The sequence below is a fragment of the Gobius niger genome (assembly GCF_951799975.1).
Source record: "Gobius niger genome assembly, chromosome: 23".
NCBI classification, from domain to species: Eukaryota; Metazoa; Chordata; class Actinopteri; order Gobiiformes; family Gobiidae; genus Gobius; species Gobius niger.
Window position 1 is genome coordinate 3,261,024 of NC_136874.1, and position 17,743 is coordinate 3,278,766.

At 38.5% G+C, this 17,743-nt stretch overlaps 1 protein-coding gene across 2 annotated transcripts in view; it reads right to left on the minus strand.

Annotated features, from left to right (window-relative positions):
* Positions 1-17,743, minus strand: part of jam2a (junctional adhesion molecule 2a) — a 56,272-nt gene that overhangs the window by 13,082 nt on the left and 25,447 nt on the right. For both annotated transcript variants that reach the window (XM_079582076.1, XM_079582077.1), the window contains exons 2-8: positions 17,161-17,226; positions 12,982-13,092; positions 9,555-9,704; positions 8,137-8,324; positions 6,914-7,016; positions 2,742-2,849; positions 1,416-1,428 (exon numbers count right to left, since the gene is read on the minus strand). In XM_079582076.1, the coding sequence (XP_079438202.1) occupies positions 1,416-1,428; positions 2,742-2,849; positions 6,914-7,016; positions 8,137-8,324; positions 9,555-9,704; positions 12,982-13,092; positions 17,161-17,226 (739 nt within the window). The remainder of the gene's footprint in view (positions 1-1,415; positions 1,429-2,741; positions 2,850-6,913; positions 7,017-8,136; positions 8,325-9,554; positions 9,705-12,981; positions 13,093-17,160; positions 17,227-17,743) is intronic.

A 17,743-nucleotide genomic window follows, 5' to 3' on the forward strand; every position in this document is an offset into this window, starting at 1 on the left:
TTCAGTGTGTATGAAAGTGCTACTGGACCAAAGAAAAATGTTGTTTAATTATGTAATTTCAAACTTTTAGAGAGAGATATTGATCAGTTTAGCCCATGAAAAGTCATCCTCTTGTTTCTGTGGCGCTGACTGTCCTGCGTTACCATGGAGATCAGAATCTTTTGGGAAACACAATCTTTCACTCTTTTTTGCCATTTTGTGGTGAAATATAAACATATTTATCACATACACATAAAGTAAAGTCTAAATCGGGTCCTTATGGATGTTTATTCACAGCAGATTGTTCAGTAGAAGCGGAAAAAAACAGGTCGTCGATGCTAACATGTAGCACGATGCTAACATTCTCCGTTATTTATGTATTTATGGGCTGTTGAACCACTTTGCTCCTCTCCATGTCTTTATATCTTTATTTAGTAGAAAACTATATTCATAATTCAGCAAGTTTAGATTTTTCTCCAAATTGTTTTCCCCCTTAACTGTTTTCAAACATATATGGGCGATTCCAGAGATGCCGCCTGTATCTATACATTAGCTTTAACCCCTTAACTCCCACCTGAACCGAGCACATTTTCTCCAGTTTGGCTTTACCCCAGTCCAAAAGCTTCTGGAAAAAAGCTGTGAATATAGCAACAAAACTGAGACGAAAACAATGATGGAAATGTGACAAAAAGGGGAGAAAACATTGACACAAAAGTGATGAAAAATTGATGAAAAAGTGTCAAAAATGTCACAAGAAATTGACAAAAAATGTACGAAAAAATGACAAAAATGTGGCAAAATGCAACAAAAAAATGACACAAATTTGATAAAAAATTGGTTATAATTTTTTTTTTTTAAATGTGACAAAAAATAACCAAAATGTGACAAAATGTGACAAAAAAATTACAAAAATGTGATAAAAATGTGACAAAAAATTGACAAAAAATGTGACAAAAATGTGATAAAAAATTACGAAAAAATGACAAAAATGTGACAAAAGATGACAAAAAAAGATGCAAAAATGAGTTGAATTCCCAACAAAAATGATGGAAAAAAATCTGATGACGTGAGGAAAAAGATCCTCTCGGTTCAGGCGGGAGTTAAGAGGTTAATAAATCGATAAAAACTATTTCATCCACAACACTTTCTTTTCTGCTTCAGTAAAAACGCCACTCCTTTTAAGTGACCGGCCCAAATCCGAGCTAAACTTTCCCCGTTCTTCCCGCAGCAGCTGTTAGCGTCAATCACTTTAGTGGGTGAGTCAAACCGGGAAAGCTACGCTAAGCTAAAGGCGAGCTAAAGTCGCGGGCGCAGCTGTCGCACTTTTTAGCATCAGCATTAGCGGCGGCCTCCATGCAATCTCCTTGTCTTTTTAATCCCAGATATTAGTCTAGCCACTCCGTCAGTCAATGTTAATTCAATAAGGACGCACTTACCTCCCTCTGTGTCCTAGCGCCAGACGCGACATGTGAAGGAGAGACACAACGAGTCAGACACAAAGACAGAAGCTTTATAGACTCCACTTTTCACTGTAAAGGCTGTTATTCAAAAGGAAAAGCCACATTGTGTAACTTCTTAACCCCCGCCTGAGCCGAGCACGTTATCTCCACTTTGGCTTTACCCAAATCTAAAAGCTTCTTGATTGGAGAGTTTACAGACTATAGATCAGGGTAACGCCTCATGATGCACAAAACGTCCTTGTTGTGATTGTGACGTTTTCAGTCTTTTTGGTTGTGTTTTCATCTGTTTTTAGTGGCTTGATCACAGTTACACTGAGAAAACTAAATAGGGCAAAATGTCACAAACAGCAATGAAAATGTGATATAAACGTGATAAAAATGTGTTAAAATGTGATAAAATTATGAGGAAAATGTGAGAAATTGTGAGAAAAGTGTGAAAAAAATTGATAAAATTGTGAGAAAATTTTAATAATTTTTTTTAACATTTTTCTAAAATAGTGAGAAAAATGTGACAAAAATGTGACAAAAACTTTAACAAAAATGTGACAAAAACTTGAAAAAACATTTGAGAAAAACATGAAAAAAATGTGACAAAAACTTGACAAAAATGTGACAAAAATGTGACGAAAACTTAAAAAAAATGTGACAAAAATATGAAGAAAATGTGAAAAAAAAACACGACACAATAACGTGATCACAAAAACAAAGAAGCTTAGAGCTGTTGTAGGTCTTAGCTTTCAAATGAGGCGTTACACTGGCCTATAGGCTGTAAACTCTCCAGTCGAGAAGCTTTTACATTTGCGTAACGCTGTAGAAAAAGTGTTCGGTTCAGGCGGGGGTTAAGATCACTTTCTTACGACATCATTACATCACATACTTTTACTGGAATAGTTAAATCACATAGTACCTTGAGCTACTTTGAAGTATCATTACCCTAACTTGAGTAAAACATTTCGTAATGCACACAAGTTTAATTTAAAGGTTTGATCAATTGTGATGCCATTTTACTGCCCAAATACACAGCCACAAACTAATCTGTGCATATTTAATTCATGAAGATGTGCAACAACAGAGGTGTGAGGGGAAATCTCAATATTTAAAAGGAAATTGGGCAAGTTATTTTTCAATACATTTAGATCTAATGCTACTTGGAATCACTTTTTTACTTTTTTAATGGCCGTGAATAGTGACTACAGCAGACCACGATCACTCCTTCCCCGTTTGTCCCGCCTCCACCACCTCACTGTCACTGTTACTCATGTTCAGGGGCTGTGACTTTACTGGACCTGAAAAGTAACTTACGGCTGAAGAATCCATTGCGATGAAGTAATACGCCTCCGCAGCTGCAGATGGCGACGATGAGCCCGATCACCAGCACGGCTACTACTACTGCGGTTACATTCACGTCCTCTGCAAGGAGATTAAAGAGATCATGAATTAAGGTCAGGCGATCTCCTTATTGAGAGGGAGAAGGTTAAACGCACAGGGACGAGGTCTGTCCAAAACAAGGATAAAATGATTGGCAGTTAGCACATATGGTCACGTTCGAAGCAGCCAGAGGGAAAACAAAGAGGAGGAACAAAATAACTTTCACCCATTTCTCCACCGTTACTTCAACAAATGCTAAATTATGAAAATCTGTTCTTCTACTAAATAAAGACATCCGAGACATTGAGAAGAGCAAAGTCGTTCAACAGTCTTCAACAGAAGCTACGTAGCGTTAGCAATGAGTGCCTTTTTTTTTGCTTCATCTGAACAATTTGCTGTAAAAACACAATCACATGGAGCCGACTTTGGCTTAGGTATGAGATAAATATGTTAATGTCCACTAGAAAACGACTAACAAGAGGGAAGAATTGTGATTTCTGTGAGATGTTTTTGCATTTTTCTACCTTCCAGGGTGGGGCGGGAGGAGCGGCTCCGAGCCTCCACAGAGCTCCAGAGCCTGTCAATTATAGACTTATGCTTCCACTTTTTATTTCTAATATACAAAAACCAGCATGGGTAGAAACATGATACCCACCCCAGCGTTGTCACGTGGGTCATGGTGATTTTGAGGCTTTAACGCAGTCTAAACGAAGTCCAAAGTTACATTAGAATCCTGTTTCTAAAGTGTCTTTTGGAGTCGCCCCAGGCCACCAGGGGGCAGTATTACAGCAGTGTCAGTTCCAATCCATGAGGAACGAAGAAAAGGGCTTTCCTCGCCCATTGCTTCAAACCAATGGCTGAGTAACACGCTTCTGTCTGGTCCTTATGGTGGGGAGCTGACACTGCTGTAATACCGCCCCCTGGTGGCCTGGGGCGACTCCAAAAGACACTTTGGAAACAGGATTCTAATGGGACTTCAAACGTCCCAAGAACGGCTTAAAAGCCTGGCTCCAAAGAGTTTTTCTTTTTCTAAAAATCGCTCTGACCCATGTGACCCATGTGACCAAGCTGGGGGAGGCGAAATATTTTTAACCACGCTGGTTTGTGTTTATCAGCCCAAAATTTGGAAGCATTTTCAGTGCATTGACTGGCTCCAGATCCTGTCAATCAAGCTCTGTGGAGGCTCCGCCCACCCCACGAGTGCAGGGCTTCCCGCCTTTTTTCCCTTTTACGGAACAGGCTGTGTAGAAGGAGACAGAGCGGCCATGAAGGTTCACACAGGACTCGGGATCTTTACCATGAATGGGGCTGAACGGGACCCGCTCATCGTTATTATATCATATCTATGCTTCAAACCCAGCTATGCGATGATCCCGCCCCCTACATTGTTCTAACCAAATCCCTGTCCCTAATCCTAACCTTAATCCCTGATCCTAAACATTTGTAAAACCACAATATTAACTTAACGAAGCCAACTGAAAACGCTGCATTTGAAGTGTCGTCCAATGAGAATTCACGGGGGGCGGGGCTTTCTTCCCCCTCGGCTCGGCCCGCTCGTGTGACCTGTTGCCGTCTGTATCTACATTATGGATATTGCGTCACCTAAAACACAACTTTAATTTGCCGGAGCCCTAATGCATTTTCTATATCCCTCCCCACGTCACTCCAGCCTCACATCACAGGCCATTAAAAGCAAGAGTATCATGTACGATCTGAGCATCAACGTAATCCGACTTAGCCCTTACGTTGGCAAAGAAGATTGTGCTCCTTCCGCTCGGAGAGAATACTATGGATTAGCATGTGGATGTGGGCCCGCGGTGCTTTCAGCTTTGCCGTTTACGTTGTCCATTTGGTGTAATCTGCAAAGCCTTTACCGACTTTTATATTCCAGTTGTTATATTCCAGTTTGTTTGCTCAGAAGTGGGCAGCGAGGGAGGGAAGGGGAGAGTTCATTTTCCTGACCTGGCTCAGACTCGAGAGGAAACTGGGATTTTTAGTTACCCAGAGTGTTGTTGATTTCTGGAGATATATATTTTTTAATTCATGCAGTTCTTATATTTGAAGAGTTTAGTGATGCTAGGCTAGTGCTAGGCTAGTGCATGTCTATGGTAGCTAGTAGCCTGCATTAAAAACAGTCCAAGCACAGTGCACCTGAGGCAAATCACCAGACTACCCATATAAACGTCTGTGTGACTGAATAATGTTTGAAATATAACCATTTTGCATGTAAAATAACTTATATTTGAGCAACTTCCTGGTTGTAGCGACGCAGCGGCGGAGTGATCTGCTCGGTTACCGGATCTACCGTAGTTTGTTTACCTGCTGCCGCCATTACTACACGTGGAATTCACAAAGGAGCTTTCTACAAATCAGATATGGCAACGTTTGGAGGATGAGCCCATGATTGTGAAGAGGTTTTTAATGCAGGCTACTAGTTACCATAGACATGCACTAGCCTAGCACTAGCATAGCATCGCTAAACTCTTCAAATATAAGGACTGCATGAGTTAACTTCTTAACTCCCGCCTGAACCGAGAGGATCTTTTTCCTCACGTCATCAGATTTTTTTTCTATCATTTTTTTTATTGGGTATTCAACTCATTTTTGTAATTTTTTTGTCATTTTTTATCACATTTTTGTCACATTTTTTCGTAATTTCTTTATCACATTTTTGTCATATTTTTTGTCATTTTTTTTTGTCATTTTTTGTCATTTTTTTTTATCACATTTCGTTATTTTTTTTTGTCATTTTTTGTCACATTAAAAAAAAAAAAAATATTCAGCAATTTTTTATCAATTTTTTGTCATTTTTTTGTCACATTTTTGTCATTTTTTCGTCAATTTTTTGTCCATTTCTTGTGACATTTTTGTGACATTTTTGCCACTTTTTCGTAAATTTTTCGTCTCAGTTTTGTTGCTATTTTCACAGCTTTTTTCCAGAAGCTTTTGGACTGGGGTAAAGCCAAACTGGAGAAAATGTGCTCGGTTCAGGTGGGAGTTAAGGGGTTAAAACATATATATATCTCCAGAAATCAACAACACTCTGGATAACTAGGAAATGCGGCCCTATGTATATTAATTTATAACTGTTGAATAAATATAAAGTAATTGATTGATCTGTGGGTTTGATCGGTGATCGACTCTCTGGGCTCCAGAGGCGGCTGCACCGTGGATATTTACTTGGGGATCTCTTCTTGGACTATTTACAATTTAAAGCTCAACAAATAAGGCAACAATTAGATATCAAAATATTCCCTGCAAAAAGTATTTAACTAGATCAGTATAAACATCTCAATTTGAGCATAATAATCAAAATGTTAGTTGTTTTGACGAGTTAAGAAGTTGTTGGGCGTTTGTCCTAGATTATTTCACTTGTTCTGAGATGTTTCTGACTCGTTTCGATACATTTCGTCCTTATTTCAGGTCATTTTCTTTGCCAATGGGGTAAGAAAATTGGTCTTATCTCATTGGCAATTTTACTTTCTTATTTCAAGCGAGATTTATCCTAGAACTGGTCTGAAATGTCCTCAAACAAGCAAAGTAAACTTGGTCCGATCAGGAAAAGTGTCAAAATGAGTGAAAACCGCTCAAAACAAGATACATTTCCTCAATTCAAGTCATTTAAGCCAATGCTTGATATTTACTTTTTGTAGTGTTCCCTCTAAAAAAAAAAAAACAACAAGACTGGAAAGTTTGGAGTCTGCAGGAGCTAAAGTGGAGGTTCTGAGAGGCTTCATTTTGAGAAAACGGCCCTAAAGTTTTTTAACATCGATATGCCTGATATATTTCTCTCGTCTTTAGCCGCTGCTGTCTCCCATAAAGGAAATGACTATTTTTGGATTACAGCGTCACCCCGGTTGCCTTTCGTGCTACACATGGATACCAAACATGCCAGTATTTGTGAAGAGATAAGCATGAGGGAAAACGAGGGAACCTTATTGTTATTTACAGGAAATCTCCAGCGACAAAACCTCCTAAAATGTGGATTGCAGGCGGTGAGTTTGAAGAAGTAACAAGTAAAAGTGCAGAACCAGAAGATTACAACTTAAATTGTGTATTAGTATAAAAACTAAAACATTAACGTTATTTTGTTGAAAATGTCTCACCGATGGTCATGTTTTTGGCCTCGCACATTTTGGGCGACCCGACTCCGTTGGAGGCCAGACAGCTGTACCTCCCACTGTCCTCTTTGGACACCGACTTGAACTCCTACAAAATAAAAGCCACAATTTAGCGTTTCTTATCTCCCCTAAAACCTGTCACAATAAAACAACAACAGCGGCTTTGTTCAAACTGGCTACAGTTTCCTACAGGCGGTAGTTCTTATCGTAGAAGCACGAGCAGTCAGACCGACAGAGATGCAGCGTTTTAAACCGTCCTGTCTTTACTGAAGATTTTAAAATAGAACAGGTGAATCTCGGAAAATCAGAATATTGTTCAGAAGTGCATTTATTTCTCTAATTAAAATTAAAATGTGAAACTAATATATGATATAGACTCATCACATGCAAAGTAACAAATGTCAAGTCTTTATTTGTTATAATTTTGATGATTATGGCTCACAGTCCAAAATATAAAAATGTTATGAGATTTTTAATTAGGAGTTTTTACAAGCTGAGCCATAATAATCAAAATGATAACAAACAAAGGCTTGACATATTTCACTGTGCATGTAATGAGTCTATCATATATCAGTTTCACAGTTTAAGTTGAATTACAGAAAATTATATTGATGTTCTAATTTCACCTGACTATAACCTGCACCAACTAATTTTCAAAATAAAAACCTTTTTATTTTTACATTATGTAGGCCACAATACATCAGCATAATGGAAATGCACGACATCCCTCCCTGAACTTAAAAGCCACCCAAGAAGTGACTTCCTGTTTCGATCCAGCACGCCAAAATAAAAGCACACAGCTCGTCTCATTGATTAGCTCAGCAGGTACTTGCAACATTAGAAGAATATAATTAAACACACATATTTTAAGTGTTTTGTCTGTTAATAGTGAGGCAGAAAGAAAGTTGAACTAATGAATAAGACAGTGCTTTTATTTTGGCGTGCTGGATCGAAACAGGATGTCACTTCTTGGGCGGCGTAGTAGAGGCCGCTCTCACTTATTTAATCCACGCTTTGCTTTGTTCCTCCATAATATGAGAGAATGAATCGCATCTGAACAGGAAATGAACAGGAACAGGAAGTACTGGCGCTCACAACTTCATCAGAACTAGCCCTTTTGTCCAGATTTCAGTTTTCTGGACACACATGTGATATTTTACAAACCCTACAGACACGGCAGTTGGATCTGATGCGTATTGAGTCCTTACCAGGAGCCCGGTGTCTGTTTTGAGGACGTAGGTGGCGTTGGAGAAGCGGGGCAAGCTGATTGGCTGGTTGTCCTTGAACCAGGAGTAGGTGGCGGGCGGGATGCTCTGGTGGTCGTGGCACTGGAGTCGGACCACAGACCCGGTCACGGCGGTGCTGGGGATCTGACAGGACGGGGTGTGGGGAGGGACTGCGGAAACGAGTCAGGCAATGAAATAGATATTAAAAAATCACTGTAAAAAATCTTCAAAATAGAGTTAAGAACAAGAGTGGAGTCTTTAGGAGATGTTGTTGGGGATGTTTTGCATCCTCTTAACTCCCACCTGAACGGATGCCATTTTCTCCAGTTTGGCTTTACCCTAATCAAAAAGCTTCTTGGGGAAAGAAGCAACAAAACAGCCACAAAAAATGAGAAGAAAACAAGGATGTAAAAGCAACAAAAAAGTGACAAAAAAAGTGACAAAAACTCAACAAAAAGTGACAAAAAAGTGACAAAAATTCAACAAAAAAGTGACAAAAACTCAACAAAAAGTGACAAAAATTCAACAAAAATTCAACAAAAATGTGACATAAATTCAACAAAAAGTGACAAAAATTCAACAAAAATTCAACAAAAATGTGACATAAATTCAACAAAAAAGTGACAAAAATTCAACAAAAAGTGACAAAAACTCAACAAAAAGTGCCGAAAATAAGGCGCAAAAACTCAACAAAAATTCAACAAAAACTCAACAAAAAAGTGACAAAAATTCAACAAAAAGTGACAAAAACTCAACCAAAAAGTACCGAAAATTCAACAAAAAGTGACACAAATTCATTAAAAAAGTGAGAAAAAAATGTAACAAAAATGTGACAAAATGTGACAAAATTTGACACAAAATTGACGAAAAAAAGGACACAAATTTGATTTAAAAAATGTGATAAAAATGTGACAAAAAATTACAAAAAAAAAGACAAAAAAGTTACAAAAATGAGTTGAATACCCAACAAAAAAATGATGGAAAAAAAAAAATCTGATGACGTGAGGAAAAAGATCCTCTCGGTTCAGGAGGGAGTTAAGAGGTTAAGAACCAAACTGGAGAGATCAGTGAACCTCTGAACAAATAGAGTAAAACTGAAGGACAAATCAGAAATAAAATGTGCTTCTATCATATTAGTATTAGTGACCAATTTATGGAGTAAAATATAAGTTGAGGAATGCTATTTTTTTCAAATACATTTAGGTTTAATGCTTCTAATAATCAAACTTAATGCTTCAAGGCCTCGATTTTGGCACAATTCATTCGATTTCGGAAAAGGTTGCTGTTTGGTTTCCGTGGATGTATTTGGCTGAGTGTAGAAGTGGCCGTGGTCATGTGGGTGTTTAGAAACATGGAGGATTGTCCGTGGTCATGTGGGTGTTTGGTCCGTCCTCTCTTACCCAGTACTTTGAGCGTGACGTTGGTCTCCCCCAGGCTGACGGAGTCGAAGGGGGCGCTGATCTCACAGCGATATTCTCCGGCGTCGTCCTGAGTGACTCGCTGCAGGGTGACGGTGGCGCCGTCGATCGTCGCTCTGCCCTCGAACGGCCCTGGAGGCGAAACGTTTACATTCTCTCTCTCCCTTTAACACAGGCGAGACGATTGGCTTACATGACAACGGCCTTAAAAATCTACTTTCACCTGCGATGTCACCACAGGACAGATGGAACAGATGAATATTTGAACTTTATGTAAAAGGAAAGTTTCAGTCATGAGGAGGGCTGGGGGCCGTTACATCTTTTTTGATACCAGTACTAAAATATCTGTCGTATAGAAAAATAACACAGATTAATAATGTTCTTTCCATTTTATTTCTTTCACATTTGTATCATTTGTTTTCAGGTGAAACAACCAAGAAACTTCCTTTAACAAAAGAGCGGAAAAAACACTTTCCAGGTTTTTCTTATTTTTTCCCAATTTTGACATTTTTTCCTTAATTTTTTCTCCACATTTCCATATTTTTCCCTCCATTTCTCCCCCATTTTTCTATGCGTTTTTGCCCAATTTTCTAAAAAAAACAAAAAAAAAACACAAAAAAACATTTTTTTTTAAATTTTCACCTTTCCCTCCTAATTTTTTCCCTAAACTTCCCCCATTTACATTTTTTGGGGGGGGAAAAATGGGGGGATTAAAATTTTTGAAGAAATTTGGGGGGGAAAAAAAACAAAATGAGGGGAAAAATAAAAAAAAAAAGGGAAATTTTGGGAAAAAATATGGAAAATTTGGGGGGAAAATCAGAATAAAAAACAACAGAAAAAAATATATATATATATATTAAATGAAATAAATTAAAGTGTTTTTTCCCCCAAAAAAAAATACCTAAAAATTGGAGAAAATTAAAATGTCCTGCCCCCAATTTATTCCCGTTTGAACTTGAATATTAAGATTTTATATTTCTTTTCAGTCCCTGCTTTCCATACTTCTTTGTTTTCTGACACCAGTAGTATCTAAACCACACTGGAATCGTTTAACGGTGCCCGGCCTGAAGCGGGTGTTACGCTGTTTTTCAGGTATTTGGCCATAATCTTTATCACCATCTCTATTTCCTAAAACACTAATACTGACCTTATCTATTTGAGCAGGAAAGCAGAAACATCAGTCAAGAATGACCCCTAAAATAAGAATATCTTATTGCACTTAAACAATAGGATATCAAACGTCCTTTTCCCTGGTCATCATTTTCACTTGTCCAGGTCCTTTTGTCGCTGGTTCACTCGGTTTCCCCTTGGTTTCCTGAACCTACTTTCTTTCTTTCTTTCTTTCTTTCTTTCTTTCTTTCTTTCTTTCTTTCTTTCTTTCTTTCTTTCTTTCTTTCTTTCTTTCTTTCTTTCTTTCTTTCTTTCTTTCTTTCTTTCTTTCTTTCTTTCTTTCTTTCTTTCTTTCTTTCTTTCTTTCTTTCTCCTTCACGCTGCTGATCTGGACCTGAATAAATCCCGGCTTTTCACACCTCAGCAGCGTCGCCAGCGGACCGCACAGTTGGTCTAAAAGCTACTGTCAAACGCCGCCGAATCATTAAGTAACATAGTGCGTCGTTATAAGAGGTTAGCGCTACAATGTCTGTCCTCACACGGGTTTATACAGGGGGGGGCTTTAAACACAGCAGTTAAAGGGATATTTCAGGATTTTTGACATAGGGCCTCATTTCCTGGTTATCCACGAAACTCTTCAAATATAAGAACTGCTTGAATTACAAAAAAAATATCTCCAGAAATCAGCAACACTCTGGAGAACTAGGAAATGAGGGCCTATGTCAAAAATCCTGAAATATCCCTTTAACCTCCTCCTTAAATGAGTTCCAGTTCAGCTTTACCCAAATCGAAAAGCTTGGTGACTGGAGAGTGTACAGCCTCGAGGCCAGGGTAACGCCTCATTTGAAAGCTAAGACCTAAGCTTTTTCCTCGTTTTTGTTGTCATGTTTTTGTAATTTTTGTGGGGTTCTTGCCTCGCTTTTGTTGTTGCTTTTTTTAATTCATGCTTTTTCGCGAATTTTTTGTTTTGTTTTTTTCGTCACATTTCTTATTTTTGTCATGTTTTCCTCTTCTGATTTTTTTTTCTTAATTTTTTTGTCACATTTCTGACACTTTTTTGTTGCATATTATTTTTTTATTTATATGTTTGCATTGTTTTGTGTTTCGCGGCTTCATCACAGTCACATTACACTAAAAAAAAACTAAAAACGGCCAAAACGCTCCATTAAGCAATTGGAAAGTGACAAAAACAAAACAAAAATGACTAAAAACTTGACAACAAAAACAAGGACAAGCCTTAGCTTTCAAATGAGGCGTTACCCTGGCCTATAGGCTGTAAGAAGCTTTTAGATTTGGGTAAAGCCGACATGGAGAAAATGTGCTCGGTTAAGGCGGGGGTTAAGAGGTTAAGCCCCACCTTAACCTCTTACCACCCGCCTAAACCAAATGCATTCTGTCCTCTTTGGCTATTATATAGGCCTGTGTAACACCTCATTTGAAAGCTAAGACCCACAAAACTGATATTTTTCCTCGCGTTGTTGCTGTGTTGTGTCACCTTTTGTATGTTTTTTCTTTTTCTTTTTTTCCATTTTTGTGACATTTTTGTTGAATTTTTTTTCACATTTTTGTTGAATTTTTGTCACATTTTTGTAGATTTTTTGTCACATTTTTGTTGAATTTTTTTCACATTTTTGTTGAGTTTTTGTCACATTTTTGTCCATTTTTGTTGAATTTTTGTCCATTTTTGTTGAATTTTTGTCACATTTTTGTCCATTTTTGTTGAGTTTTTGTCACATTTTTGTTGATTTTTTGTCCATTTTTGTTGAATTTTTGTCACATTTTTTTTGAGTTTTTGTCACATTTTGTTGAGTTTTTGTCACATTTTTGTTGAATTTTTGTCACATTTTTGTTGAATTTTTGTCACATTTTTGTTGAATTTTTGTCACATTTTTGTTGAATTTTTGTCACATTTTGTTGAATTTTTGTCACATTTTGTTGAGTTTTTGTCACATTTTTGTAGAATTTTTGTGGGAGTTAAGAGGTTAACCAAGCACATTTTCTCCAGTTCGGCTTCACCCAAATCTAAAAGCTTCTTACTGCCTATTGACCTGTGCTTCTAAAACTGACAGAAAAGTAAAATAAATCTATAATCTATAATAAAATCTACAGTAATTTTCAGTATTGTCAGATGGATCTACTGCATATCTGACGCTTTGGGCTCTAACAGCTTTTATTGCCTTGACAGTTCATTCAGTGACCCCCCCCCCCCCCCGTCCCCCATCCCTCCCTCCCTCCTGTAAAAGCTGATTAGTGGTGTCAGCTCGCGGATCGGTCGAGACAGCGTTTCTTCCCTTCTCACCTCTGAAATGTCCGTCGAAGTAGACGAAGGACACGTCTTTGCCTCTCTTCTTCCACTCGATGCGCGGGTTCTGGTCCCGCTCGGTGCGGAACGTGCAGGACAGCTCCGCGTCTGAGGTTCAGAGGGAGAAACACATCACAAAACACGACTACAGGAACGACAGGGGGGCGGGTCTCATTAACCAGGCCCGAGGAGACAGAAGAGAAATCAATCTCAAACTACATCTAAACACGGGGTAGAGCCAGGTTTAAATGTACCGTTTTATTGTTGAAATATTAGTTAAAGAGCATAAAACATATTTAACACAATTATATTTAAGATTTTGCTTTATATTGTCCCCAGCTTTCTTTAGTTTGACATTTTTGTGACGTTGATAGTTTCACTTCTTTATTGGACATTGACAGGAAGTGGCATAGACGCAGACGGCATCTCTGGAATCACCCATATATGGTCATGTCAAATCTAAACTTTCTCTAATTATTAAAAAAAGACTTCAACAAATGCTGAATTATGAATATAGTTTTCTACTAAGTAAAGATACAAAGACATGGAGACGAGCAAAGTGGTTCAACAGCCCATAAATACATAAATGATGGAGAATGCTAACACGATGCTTCATGTTAGCATCGTGCAAGTCTAACGTTAGCTAGCGCTTGCTACAACTGCCGTTTTTTCGCTTCTGCTGAACAATCTGCTGTAAATAAACATCCATATTGACCCGATTAAGACTTGACTTTATTTGTATGTGATAAATAAGTTCATATTTCACCAGAAAATGGCTGAAAAGAGTGAAAAAAATGAATTGTGTGTTGCCGTGCCAATCATGCTATGTGTAAGGGAAATGAGTCAAACTGCTGTTGAGCTTTACCTCTATCTATGTCACTTCCTGTCAGCAGCTTAAGAATTTAAATAAAAACATAATAATATCATTGAAATTGCTGCTTCACTGAAATAAAATTTGAAATATTGCTTTAATACCAACTCTCTCCCATTAATTCTCAATGGTAAATATGGATGCAGTACACTTTTTGGCCACCAACGTCAAATTGGGGGCGCTGTTTCACTCCTTTCACAAAGTTAAGGAAACACTGTTGTGGTGTCTTGGTGTTTATCAATCACAGAGTGTCGTAGCATCAACTTTCCCAGTTTTCCAAGTTCAACCAACACTAGGATTCTGCCATAGCTAACACAAAGGAAACAACAGCCTTTCTTGCTACACGTGGATACCAAACATGTCAGTATTTGTGAATGAATCAGCGTGGGGAAAGACCAGGGAGCGACGCCATATTGGAGGGGTTTCCTGTTATCAAATAAGCATCGTGAAGGGAGAGTTTTGACATTAAAACTAAGACGTTAAGGGAGAAAACGATCATTAAAATCCAGGAAGTGCAGATCAGAGCATCAGCAGTAGAAGAAGAAACAACCAAAGTGTAAAAATTACTCAAAACTGCTCCATAATGACTTCTCCAGATGTGTTTTTGAATCACTATAGCATCGTCTGAAGCTCGAAGAAGTAGGTGTTACATGATAAATATACCAAAAAAAAAAGAAGAAAGAAAGAGAGACAGATGGAAAAAATGAGATATTTATGGACGTCGAGTCTTGAGGGATATTTATAGACGACGCTTTGACAGAAGAAGAAGACGAGATATTTTTAGACAAGCCTCTCACCCAGTTACATTTACTTTGGCTGTTTTTGGCGACGGGAATTGCAAATGAAAACTGGCAAACAAATCGCGATGTTTATTGACTCCACAGAAAGCACTTCATGTCAAGGCACCAGTAAACCTTTACACTCAGATTCACTTAGACTAATGAGAATGAACGTTGCTTCTGGAGGCATTTGATCGAGTAAATCAATGGAAATTATGTCAAGAAGCTGCGCCTAAACATCTCAACTGACATAGGGCTTAATTTCCTAGTTATCCAGAGTGTTGCTGATTTCTGGAGAGATTTTTTTTGGTAATTCTTATATTTGAAGAGCTACGTGGCGCTAGGCTAGTGCTAGGCTAGCACATTTCTATGGTATCAGCTAGCCTGCATTAAAAATATGGTTAGTCTGGTGTTATAAGTGATTTGCCTCAGGTTCTCTGTGGAGTAGGTCAGACTGTTTTTAACCTCTTAACTCCCGCCTGAACCGAGAGGATCTTTTTCCTCACGTCATCACTTTTTTTTTCCATCATTTTTTTGTTGGGTATTCAACTCATTTTTGTATCTTTTTGTAATTTTTTGGTAATTTCTTGTCACATTTTTGTCAATTTTTTATCAATTTTTTGTCAATTTTTTGTCATTTTTTGTCATTTTTTTCGTCGTTTTTTGTCATTTTTTTGTCATATTTTTATCACGTTTTTGTCATTTTTTGGTAGAATTTTTATCACATTTTTGTCATTTTTTCGTCAATTTTTTGTCAATTTCTTGTGACATTTTTGTGACATTTTTGCCACTTTTTCATCAACTCTTCGTCCATTTTTTGTCAATGTTTTCTCACTTTTTTGTCCCATTTCCACCATTGTTTTCGTCTCAGCTTTTTTCCAGAAGCTTTTGGACTTCGGTAAAGCCAAACTGTAGAAAATGTGCTCGGTTCAGGTGGGAGTTAAGGGGTTAATGCAGGCTCGCTTAGTGGTTCTCAACCTGGGGGTCGGGAACAAATTTGGGGGGGTCGCCAGATCATTTAGATAAAATATACATATTTTTATTTTAATAATCTACTGTTTTATTGTAGCATGTGTTTGCTACATTACCAGAGTGCCATTATTTGTTCGTAGTTTGATGAACCCCTTTACCTGTTATATTGGGGGTCGCGGCTCCAAAAGGTTGAGAACCACTGGGCTAGCTGATACCATAGAAATGCGCTAGCCTTGCACTAGCCTAGCACCCAATGGCCGCTGGCTGCTCTGCTTTTTGATAACGACACTAGGGGTCGCCATTGCTGTAGTACCTCCACATCGTCGCTAGTCCCCCATTGGAAAGCATTGGACTTTAGACACGTTAAAAACAACTTTAAAGCCAATTTTTCCTAGAGTTAGATATTCCTCCTGTGATGACGCTGGGTTAGTTACAATTAAAGAAACCAGGCCGGTTTTCGTAAGGATTTTTTTATTTAAATCTCGCACTAATGAGGGACGGACTGTTAGCATTGGAGCAGCGCGAGCTACACGTCACGCAAGGGCGGAGTCTACAGTGAAGATCCCGCCCTTTTTAGGAACATGCTTCGTCAGAGCTGAGGAGGAGGAGTCTGTAAATCAGCCATGATTTCCCCCTCGAACGTGGTCATTGTGGTAAACGGGGAGGAGTGAGGAAGAGCTGTCTATTCTTATTTTTTTTTTTATTTTATTTTTTTTTATTGACCTTTACTTAACCTGGATAGTCCCACTGAATCTCTTTTTCAGGGGAGTCCTGGTGGTAGGGGAAACCGGAGTACCCGGAGGAAACCTACGCAGACAGGGGGAGAACATGCAAACTCCACACAGAAAGGCCCCGTCCAGGTGGGAATCGAACCCGGGACGTCTATGCTAAGGCCACGAAACCCTTCAAATATAAGAACTGTAAAAACCCGCCGGAAAAGCAACAATAACACAGGAAGAAAGCGAAGAAAATGCAATAAAAAAAGACACAAGAGCCACAAAAAATACGACAAAAATACGACACGAAAACACGACAAAAATGAGACGGAAAGCACGACTGAAGAGTGATGAAAAAGCTAAACAAAAAAGCGACAAACAGGTGTTAAACTACGAAAACATGACAAAAACACTTAAAAAACATGGCGACAAAAAAGTTGCGGTCGACCTTAGCTTTCAAATGAGGCGGAACACTGCACTATAGGCTGTAGCCTCCGGTCAACACGTTTTTGGACCCATCAAAGTTCTTAGAAAATTCTTTATAATTTGCCTATTGTCCAGTGTAATGCCTCATTTGAAAGCTAAGACTGATCTTTTTTCATTGTAAGTGCAAAATGACTGACCTGATATTTATCACTATGTAAAAACACTGATTAAAACGATTGCACTGAATTACTAACGATGAATTACTCGACGCCGGGGAGTGGCTGCGGTTTGGTTAATAACATTTTCCACTTATGTAACTGGCCATTCTCTCCTCTGGAACCGCGTTGTATTTGTGTCCGCGGAGAGACCGGGTTATTTTTAGCCGACAGTTTGACAGAAAGAGGAAGCGTACCTGAGAACTCGCGCACCTCCACTTTGTGACGGTTGCTCGTCACGGTAACGCACGTCGACGGCCAACCTGACAGAAAAACAAGACAATATCGGGGGTTAGAAAAGTCAAGGAAATTAGACAGAACGTCACGACTGAATGGAAACGATTTGATAGTGGCTGATGGTTCTTCGGCGAATAAAAGCGAAAAACAAATGAAAAGAAAGAGTGAAGGCGAGATGCTGCAGGTGAATAGGGAAACTTTTTAAATGTAGAGATATCAATCTGAAACTCTCGCTGTGGATTACTGACATACATATGAGGAAAAAATGTATTGCAAGTTTTCTGTCATTTTAGCTTTTCACATAAAAATAAGGCGTTTTATGACTAGAAATGGTTCCCCAGGGGTCGATTCTGGGGCCTCTCTTGTTCAACTCTTGCTTCCACTGGATCAATTAATATGCAGCAACAATGTGTCCTATCACAATTACCAGAGCAAATGCACTTGATTAAGGCGGGGTTAAGAGGTTAATAGACGCAAGTTGGCCATTTTATACTCACTACTGCCACCTCAGGTCATACGTGTAACTGCACCTTCTACATCAAG